This window comes from Arvicola amphibius, chromosome 6 (genome assembly GCF_903992535.2).
Source record: "Arvicola amphibius chromosome 6, mArvAmp1.2, whole genome shotgun sequence".
Taxonomy (NCBI): Eukaryota; Metazoa; Chordata; class Mammalia; order Rodentia; family Cricetidae; genus Arvicola; species Arvicola amphibius.
Window position 1 is genome coordinate 15846171 of NC_052052.2, and position 10021 is coordinate 15856191.

At 54.3% G+C, this 10021-nt stretch overlaps 2 protein-coding genes across 5 annotated transcripts; both read left to right on the top strand.

The window, feature by feature from the left end:
- The first annotated feature begins 1022 nt into the window (after positions 1–1022).
- Positions 1023–4368, top strand: C1qa (complement C1q A chain). 4 transcript variants are annotated; one of them, XM_038334052.1, is made up of 3 exons: positions 1023–1170; positions 2201–2370; positions 3580–4368. In XM_038334052.1, the coding sequence occupies exons 2-3, from the start codon at positions 2208–2210 to the stop codon at positions 4152–4154; spliced, it is 738 nt and encodes a 245-aa protein (XP_038189980.1). In that variant the 5' UTR covers positions 1023–1170; positions 2201–2207; the 3' UTR covers positions 4155–4368. The 4 variants fall into 4 exon arrangements, with proteins under 4 accessions (XP_038189980.1, XP_038189978.1, XP_038189981.1 ...); XM_038334050.1 differs by having other exon boundaries at positions 1040–1170; positions 2180–2370; XM_038334053.1 differs by having other exon boundaries at positions 1144–1166; positions 2180–2370.
- A 2729-nt stretch (positions 4369–7097) lies between these two features.
- On the top strand, positions 7098–9778 carry C1qc (complement C1q C chain). Its single transcript, XM_038333834.2, has 3 exons — positions 7098–7250; positions 7532–7724; positions 8988–9778. Exons 2-3 carry the CDS (start codon positions 7544–7546, stop codon positions 9542–9544), a joined length of 738 nt encoding a protein of 245 aa, XP_038189762.1. The 5' UTR covers positions 7098–7250; positions 7532–7543; the 3' UTR covers positions 9545–9778.
- Positions 9779–10021: the final 243 nt, after the last annotated feature.

Consider the following 10021-nt stretch of genomic DNA (forward strand, 5'->3'; position numbering starts at 1 on the left):
AAAAAAAAAAAAAAAAAACACACACACACAAAAAAGACCATGCTGGGATTAAACTTGGGACCTCACACATGTCAGGCAAGTCTCCAAGCTGAAGAACATGTCAGCCTTGTAGCTCTGTTGTTTTGTTTTAAATATTGATTTAAAGGATTTGGATAGCTGGGCAGCAGTGGCGCACGCCTTTAATCCCAGCACCCAGGAGGCAGAGGCAGGTGAATCTCTGTGAGTTGGAGGCCAGCCTGGTCTACAAGAGCTAGTTCCAGGAAAGACTCCAAAGCTACAGAAAAACCCTATCTTGAAAAACCAAAAATAGAGAAAGAAAGAACTTGGATATATCTCAGTTGGTAGACTACTTGCCTAGAATTCATGAAGGCCTGGGTTTGATGCCCAGCTCTGAATAAACCAAGCATAATGGAGCACACTTGTAATCCAACCATGGTGGCGCACGCCTTTAACCCCAGCACTTGGGAGGCAGAGGCAGGTGGATCTCTGAGTTCAAGGCCAGCTTGGTCTACAGAGTGAGTTCCAGAACAGCCAGGGCGACACAGAAAAACCCTGTTCAAAGAAAACAAGCGGAAGAAAGGAAGGAAGGAAAGAGGGAAGGGAGGGAGAGAGACAGAGAGAACGGAAGAAAGAGAAACCGAGAGTGAGGAGATGTAGCAGCTTCCTGACGACTGGCTGCTAGGAAGTGGTGAGACTGAAACTGATTGCTGCGTGCCTCCACCTCTCAGTGGTCCGTCCTCTCTGCTCCCAGCAGCCTCTTTGTTCCTTCTCCTTTGAATTTTACAAGCACTTGGCCATGAACTCTTGTGTCTTCCCTAATCAAGAAAAAAGGCCCCCAAGTTACTGATTCGAAGACAGATTCCTTCTGTCCTGATATTCTTTGCTTCTCTGGATCCCAAAGCCCCACCCTGCTGTCCTCCAGAGTCCCCTCCTCATAACTGTGGCTAGGATAGGACGTTCTGTGGTTCTGTGTCCCAGTCTTGCTGAGGTCTGCTTAAAATTTCCATGCCTGGTGTCTGGCCCTGGGGAAGTTCAGAGGGCAGATTCCAAGAAGGGGAAGTGGGAAAGGATGTGAAACTTGGCGGCACCCTGGTGACACCCCTCTGCTGATGGGTGTCCCACCACCAGCAAAGGGCCAGAACATCCAGTTTGAGCCGACCACGGAGGCAGGTGAGGCCAAGCCGTAGGGGGAGGGGGCTGGGAAAACAAGGTAGCTGGACCAGTCTGGATAACAAGGTAGCTGGACCAGTCTGGATAATTGAGGCAGGGAGGGAAGAACATTGCTGTTAGCTGGTTCTATAGAAGGATGTATGGGGGTGGGGGATACTGATTTAAGACCCAGAGCTGATGGGTGGAGGGATCCTATCCTCTGGCCAAAGCTTGGGGGAAGGTGAGGTGAGAGAACCAAGACCCATGGTTCTAACAGAGTTAATGGGTCCTGTCTCTCTTCCATCAAAAACCACAGAAAGCCAAGAGGCGGGTCGGGGAGCCAGAGTCCAGCAGCTGGACCAGCAGAGGGGTTTGCAGGGACAGTCAGTCCGTGTATGGATGTAGAAAGGGGGCCGAGGCTGCCGGGGAGCCGGCAGATGTCTGTGGAAGCTTGTGAGTGTGCGTAGCTTGCCATCTGGGCCGGAGATTGTAATTAAAACAGTGCTGACACTTGGTAAATATTTGTTCAATGAGATCCATCATGTATGGGAGTATGTGAGCCTGCGTGTCCACAGAGCGGGGTAGTCTATGTGGGTATCGGATCATGTACTGAGCAGGTGCAGGGAAAAGGGGTTTGGAGCTGGGGCGAGGATGGGGGTCAAGGTCAGGATCAAGACTAAGGTTAAGATCAGGGTCCAGGCTAGAGCTAGGAGGTAGGATTGAGGTTAGTGTTAAAGTCAAGGTCGGGATTAAAGCTAGAGCTAGCACCTACAGGCTTGGATTAGGGTTTAGGGTTGGGACTGGGTGTTAGGCTTAAGGTCAGAGATAAGGCTGGGGTTATGGTTAGGGCTAGGGGCTAGGGTCAAGGTCATTGTTAGGGCTAGGGTTAGGGAACCTATGACTGATCACAGGTGCGGAGGACATGTGTAAATCATGGGAGGACACGAAGGCTCCAGACAGGGTCCCAGAACCTTGCCTGTGAAGTTCATTTTAAGACAGATGTGTGATTCTGGTTGTCCTGCCTGCCCAGGATTCCCGTGTGTCTCTACAGGGACGTCATGGAGGCCTCTCGGGGATGGCTGGTAGCCTGTGTGCTGGCCGTGACCCTGGTATCCACAGTGACCCAGGATGTCTGCCGAGCACCCAATGGGAAGGATGGGGTTGCAGGAAACCCTGGCCGCCCTGGGAGGCCAGGTCTCAAAGGAGAGAGAGGGGAACCAGGTAAGTGTTATCTCCTGGGCCCCGATCCTGCTGTCCTCAAAGCAACAGCTTAGTGATGGTCCTGAGAAGCAGTGGTGTCTGGGAAGCCATCACAGTGTGCAGTTCTCCCCGAAACTGTGGGCCCAGCCTTCTTTCTCTGGGACCTTGTCCCTGACCCCAGCCCTCCCTGTGACACTTGTAGCTCCTCCATGACCCTCCCATTTCCTCCTCTGCAGAATAGGCTACATGGAGGATGGATGGCAAAGGTCTAAATAACAGAGCCTAGAATCTAGAGTCAGGAGCCTTGTTGGTTGACTTCAAACAAGTTACATACCTTCTCCTCTGTAAAATGGAGGCAGAGCCCTGCCTGGGGTGTAGGGAAAAGCCAACCGATAGCAATGAGCCCTGCCTGGCCTGTAAAAGAGACAAAAACAAAAATAAAAACCCAAAAGCAAGCAAACAAAAAATTAGGTTGGGTGGTGGTAGTGCACACTTTTAATCCCAGCACTCAGGAGGCAGAGGCAGATGAATCTCTGTGAGTTCAAAGTCAGTCTGGTCTACAAAGTGAATTTCAGGACAGCCAGGGCTACACAGAGAAACTCTGTCTCAAACAAGCAAATAAATAAAAAAGAAACAAAAAACCTGTAAGAAAAATCAGCCAATAACAACTGCCCTTCACGTTTCCTTCCAGCCCCCTAATCTATCCCTGCTCCCCTGTGGGCTACCCTGTCAGAACACATTACCCTGAGGGGGACTGGAAGGGAGGGGGTTATGACCAGAGCCCAGAGCAGGAAGAAAAGTCCCCTGTCATCCTCAGTCTCTGGGTCTTCAGCAGGCTGAAAGGACCCTCACCAACACTGACAATTTGACACACAAGCATACACACACACACACACACACACACACACACCATCCCTGTCTAAGGTCCCAAATCTGAGAAAGGAGTTGGTGACCTGGAGACATGTGAGGTGACAGCCATGGGCAGAACTCAACTGAGCAACCAGAGAGCCCCACATTTCCTAGAATTCGAGGTCTGTCACATGACTGCCTTTGCTTCACTCTGTTTTTGTGGCTGAAGCAGAGGCTCAGAGAGGTTGGGATGCTTTCCCAATGCCACAAAGACCAGTCTGACTCGGTCTCTTTAAAGCAAAGGCTTTTTCTGTGAGGACTGGCAGCTCTGGACTCCATACCCATGATGCCCCCATCCACCAATCTGCTCTTTCCGCACAGGAGCTCCTGGCATCCGGACGGGCATCCGAGGCCTTAAAGGAGACCAGGGGGAGTATGGACTCCCTGGAAAACCTGGCAACATGGGGTTCCCAGGGCCCAGTGGGCCTCCGGGGAGCACTGGCCCCGCAGGACCGAAGGGTGTCAAAGGCAACCCAGGCAATATCAGGGACCAGCCCAGGCCAGCTTTCTCAGCCATTCGGAAGAACGCACTGACAGTTGGCAATGTGGTTATCTTCGACCAGGTCATCACCAATGAGGAGGGCCCATACCAGAGCAACACGGGTCGCTTCATCTGTGCGGTGCCCGGTTTCTATTACTTCACCTTCCAAGTGACCTCCAAGTGGGATCTCTGTCTGTTTATCATGTCCTCCTCCCAGGGCCAAGTCAGGAATTCCCTGGGTTTCTGTGATGCCAACAGCAAGGGGGTCTTCCAGGTGGTATCAGGGGGCACTGTGCTCCAGCTGCAGCGAGGGGACCAAGTGTGGATCGAGAAGAACCCCGCAAAGGGTCGCATTTACGAAGGTCCTGAAGTCGACAGCATCTTCAGTGGGTTTCTCATTTTCCCCTCGTCCTGAGCTGGGGAGCCACCCCACATTCCGCCATTTCCCCCACTCCCTGTTAAGGGACCCTGCCCTGTACCCCTTCTCTCTGCTCAGGGAAGGAACTAGAGCCCAGGATTCAGCTGCCCAGGGGCGGGGCTGACTTGGAGGACCTTGAGGACTGGTGCTTCTCTGCACACAGCCCAGGGGTTTCTTCAAGCATTTTCTGGAATAAATGACCCCCTCTGTATCGGTGGCTTGAGGTGTAGTGGTTGTTCTGGGTACTGGGCAGGAAGGCCATTGCTGACTGCTTGAGAGACTGCAGTGTTAGCACTGTACACAAAGGTGGGCAGGGGGCAAGGGGGCAAGAGGACGTCAGCCTGGCTCCAATCTAGATGTCACCCCCTTGCTAGCTGCCAGATCACATGGAGTGGCCTCAGTTTCCAAATCTGCTAAATGGTGCTGGTAACGGAAGCTCTGATGCAGGGTGGGGGTGGGGCTGCTGTGGACCAGTGTGTGAAAACTGCAGGCAGGGCCTATCGCTGTTCTGTTTTGTTCCATCTTGCTAGCCAAGTGCCAAGGTGGGTGTTTTTACCGCATGGCCAAGATGATGGCATTGAGGCTGGAGCAGGGGTCATCAAGCCCAGCCTGTCACCTCTGGGGAGGAGCTGGGGCTGAAGTCAGGCTGGCTGACCAACCCCCTCCCAGTCTTCCCAGCTATGCTGGACCAATCCCACCCGTGCTTCTGCAGCCCAGCTCAGAGAGGGCAACACCCAGCAGTCTTTCCCAGAGCGGGGTTTCCAAGCAGACCATCCTGACAGCCAGCGTTGCAGCCTGGAGAGGGGAGAGGGGGGAGGGGCGGATGAGGATGCTGCGTGTTCAAGAGTATTCCCACAATCACGGTCTCATACACAATCGCACACGGAGCCTCACACACACAGTTTCACAGCAACCACACGCTACCCTCAAGTCTTACACTATCCCACATTTCTGGGCTGAGACTCACCCACTCCTCACAAAAACACGAACCCAAGGACTTCCTCCTGGCACATCTCCAAGCACATGCACGTGCATGTGCACATGCGCATGCACACACACATTATTTCTCCAAACACACATACACATGCACAGCAATAAGAAAGCCTGTGTTTCTCCCACACTAACCCCTACCCCGTGATCTCACACTTCAGAGTCAGGGATGATCCCTCCTGTTCACTGGCTGGTGCCCCTGGTTTCAGAGCTATCCCCAACACATCCTGCATGTCCCTTTTGACATGCAAACCATGTCCCGTCCCTGCAGCTAGGAGCCTCTGAGGTCCGAAAGAAGTGGGACATTCCAGGGAGAGAGTGGGCCCCCTCAGCTCCAGGCCACCACACGACCCTCAGAGCTCCTTGACTTTTTCTCTGTCCACTCTGTCCCTAGATCTCCCTGACCCCTAAATGTACACCTCTACAGACTGGGAAAGACATTGGCTTTGGGGACCCCATGTGCTGGCTTCCCATAGGCACGGAATGCAAACAGTTGTGGGCACTGGGGCTCCGTGAAAGGAAGCATGTCTCAAACCACCCTGTTGGAAGATGGAGGATCTAAACCAGGTTGTCTGGCCCCAAAGTGGAGGGCTCCCTTCACTTTGTGGGGTCCTGAAAGGAGGGACAATGTATGAACCAGTAGGGGGCAATGTATGAACCCCTCCTGAGTCTGCATTCCAGCCTGTCTCATCCCTTCACCTGAAAATATAAGTTCCTCTGAGCCTGGAAGCTGAACCAGGCAGAAAGGTGGGCGGGGCAGAGAGGGCTGAGCACAGACCGAGACTGCCACCTGCTGGACAAGATAGACATGGCATGGAGGCAACCAAGACAGAAAAGAGTAGATTCCATTGCGGCCATTCCCATAATGCAGAACACACTATGTCTGCTCCTCTCAGCCCTGGAATGCCAGTGGGTTCTCACCCTGGCCTCATGGCATATCCTGAGCTATAGGGGGAGGAATTTTCAGAATGACTGGAAAAACAAGACCCCTAGAGCCACTTAGCTAGGCAGCCTGAACTGCTAGCGTGGGCCAGGGTGTAGCATATGCATGATGCAGAATCCTCCCATCCCCTACACAGGACCCTACCCAAGCCCAGGTAATAAAAGGGGCAAGGCTGGGATGCTCTGCAGCCCCAAACTTCCTTTTATCCTAAAAGTCCCACTTGAGGAAAGAGACAGGGGGACATCTGGCCTGACCACAAGCCCTAGGACCAGAGCCAAGGTGGGGGCCAGGATGATGGGGCTGGGGGTGCGCATCAAGGTGGTGGGGGCCCAGCAAAGAGACAGCTAGTGCCAGTCATGCCCTGGCTCCCCACACCCAGCGGGGAAATGGGCCTGAAGAGCAGCGATATGTCTGCTGATCAGGGAGTCACCAGCAAGGAAAAGCTGAGGCTCGGCTGGCTCTCTGGCCAGACCAGCCAATGCACTGAGGCAAAGCAAGCTCACCCTGGCATCCTTCCCTGAGCCTGACAATGGAATGGGTGTGTGGATGTTTCTAGAACAAGCCCACCATTTGACAGCTGCATGTGAGGCTTGTTTGGGGGGAGCTGATGAGCACAGGGGTCACCCTGTGTGTGACTTAGGGCAGGCCTCAGTCTCCTCTTCTGAAAGAGGGACTATAACTTCCCCTCAGGGAGATGGAAGGACATGGGGACTCAGGCATGGTGAATGCCATAGAGGGGCTACAAATTCAATGGCCACCCTGCCCCTGGGGGCAGCTGTGCCCTGGGCTCAGGTCTATGCACGTACACATGCAACACATGTACACTTGCACACACACACACACACTCACACATACACGCACGCACGCACCCTCATGTTCCCAGGATGAGGAGACAACAGATACTTCCCTATTTCATCATACATGACCTACGGCCAGGGAAGGAAGGGGTGGGCAGAGGTGTCACTGTGGTCAGCCTGGCTCAGAACCTAAAAGAAAGTGTCAAGTCAGGAAAAATTGCTGGAAAGAGGATGTGGGATTAGGGTGATGTGGGGGGGAGGGGCACCAGAGCCTACCCTGAGCAGATCTTTCTCCATTCTGTCCTCCTGCCTGGGAGAACAGGACATCTCCTTGATTAGGCCTGAAGTCCCCTACACCCTCAGGTGAGATTGGGACCCTGCCCCGGTGGGAGTGAGATGCAGCCCCCCCCCCCCCTGCCCTGCCAGGTTCCTTCCTAAACCATAGGACAAGGACTAGCTGAGCCCAGTCCTGGGCCTTAGAAGAGACCCGACTATCCCCTATCTGTCCATCATCCACCCAACCCTCATCTGTGAATGGATGTGGGCTCCCCAGGGTGAGGGGCTATGGAAGGGGGCAGGGCAGTGAGGGGGGGAAAGGGCAAGTGGGGAGCTCAGTACCAACCCCTCCCTACCCCACCCTGTAGCCCCTCCTCAGGATGGATGTAGGGCCCAGCTGTCAGTCCCAACATGGACTCTACCTGCTGCTGTTTCTGCTGGCTCTGCCACTCAGGAGCCAGGCCAGCACCAGCTGCTATGGAATCCCAGGGATACCGGGCCTGCCGGGGACTCCTGGGAAGGATGGGCATGATGGACTCCCGGGGCCGAAGGGTGAGCCAGGTGAGTCTGTGGGCCTCTCTTTCGGCAGGCCTAGTTCCTGTGTCCTCGGAGTCCAGGCTTCAGCCTCCAGCTGACTCTGGTGACCTTGTAGCTTCTTGTCCTCATTAAGTGAGTTAAGGAGAACCCCTGTCCCTGCAGGCAGGCAACAGCCTGCTAACTATGCAGGTGGACACCTAGGAAAGGTGCTCCACCCTGGTTGTTCTGGGTGCACTAACTGCAGGGTCAAAGCCACACCCACCACCTCCTGTGCCAGCTTGCACAAGTGTCTTAAGCACGCAGTGCCTCAGTTTCCACACCTGCAACACAGGCGCTGTAATCCCTGCTCCTCAGGGTGTCACAGCTTTGAATAAGTTTGCATATGTGGCAAAATTAAGCACCTGGCAGGTTTGATGGTCTCTGTCAATCAAGAAGCAAGGGGGAGGTGGCCAGAAAGTCACCCTGAATGTTCTGGTGGGTGTCCTGGTGTGAATGAGGGAAGGGCCGTGGAAAGGAGCAGGCAGCTAGGCTTAGGGAGGAGGGGAGCGCAGGTGTGGTGATCCCTCCTCCAAGTGAACATGCTTCTCTGAGGGATCAGTGGGATGCGGGCATGAGGGAGGCTAGGTGGGACTGAACAGAACTCACGGGGACAGAGGAACGTGACGGGGGTGGTTAATGGAGAGTGTCCCTAAGAATGTTCATATGGCCCTCTTCCCTCTGAGCCACAGAATGTAATCTTTCGACTCTAGAAGCAATTACTCACTTCACGGGAGCCAGTGAGGCCCCCCAGGACTGCACTTTAGGGAACCCTGTTCACAGGCTGGCCAGGGACAGTTCTGTGATCCCCTTGGTACCAGGCTCAGCTCTGGTGTTCTCTGAGCACGGTGCACGTTCACCTCCCAGAGCAGACGACCGGCTCAGCCATGCTTTACAAATGGGGAAACCGAGGCCTCAAACCTTTAGATACATGATTTGCTTCTACTTTGCAGATGTCAAAACTGGGGTCCAGAGAGATCGAGCAACTGGCTCAAAGTCACATAGTGGCTCTTGTTCCACTGTTCTTCACTGCCTCTAGGGCCCCTCTCCTGCTCCTTTCACCACAGATTTGGAAAGTGAGACAGGGATGGGCCAAGGGCAGGACTAAAGGAGACACACATGCATACACACACACCCTGCCCCTTCACCCTGGCCAGAGCCATCTGGGAAATATAGGCTAGAGGTCACTGCCAAACCCACTTGGGGTCCCCTTTCCTGTCCCATATCCCTTCCTGTGTGCTCTCTTTCCAGGGATCCCAGCAGTCCCTGGGACACGAGGACCCAAGGGTCAGAAGGGCGAGCCTGGCTTGCCTGGCCATCGTGGGAAAAATGGCCCCATGGGGACCTTTGGGTTGCCAGGGGATCCAGGCCCCATGGGACCTCGTGGGGAGCCAGGTGAGGAGGGCCGATACAAGCAGAAGCACCAGTCGGTGTTCACCGTCACCCGGCAGACCTCCCAGTACCCGGCGGCCAACGGCCTGGTCAAGTTCAACTCTGTCATCACCAACCCCCAAGGGGACTATGACACCAGCACAGGGAAGTTCACCTGCAAAGTGCCCGGCCTCTACTACTTTGTCTACCACACGTCACTGACGGCCAATCTGTGCACGCAGCTCTACCACAACCATGCCAGGGTGACCAGCTTCTGCGACCACGTGTCCAATAGCAAGCAGGTCAGCTCGGGAGGAGTCCTGCTGCGGCAGCAGAGAGGCGATGAGGTGTGGCTGGAAGTCAACGACTACAACGGCATGGTGGGCACTGAGGGCTCGGACAGCGTCTTCTCGGGCTTCCTGCTCTTTCCCGACTAGAGTGGCAGGCTGGCTCCAGCCCCCGGCCCCCCACCTCACTTCCTCTGCTTCCTCCATCCTCACTCAGACCCTTCTGCACCACACTGCTGACCTCTTCCTCCAAGAGGTCTGCCTGGGTCCTGACCCAGCTTCTTCAGGAACCGCCTACTGATACCGTTCCTGTGGCCGTTTGCCAATATCTTGAGACTGTTTGTTTTCAGGTGGGGAGATACATAAATAAAAAGGGTCACTAAATATGTGTGGCCCAGATTTCTCACTGGAAGGCCTTGAACTTGGGTCGTACAGTTTTGCATCTGTGGGTTTGTGCTGAGTGAAGGGATGACTTGGGGTGAACTAATGAATGCTGAAGTGGCCAGGTTAATGACTAAAACACAGAACAAGTGAATGAGCCCATAGAAACCCATAGTAGCTAGCGTGCAAGACCTTCTCATGTGTCCAGGTGCCTAATATTCCCACTCCTGCTCTGAGATGAACATG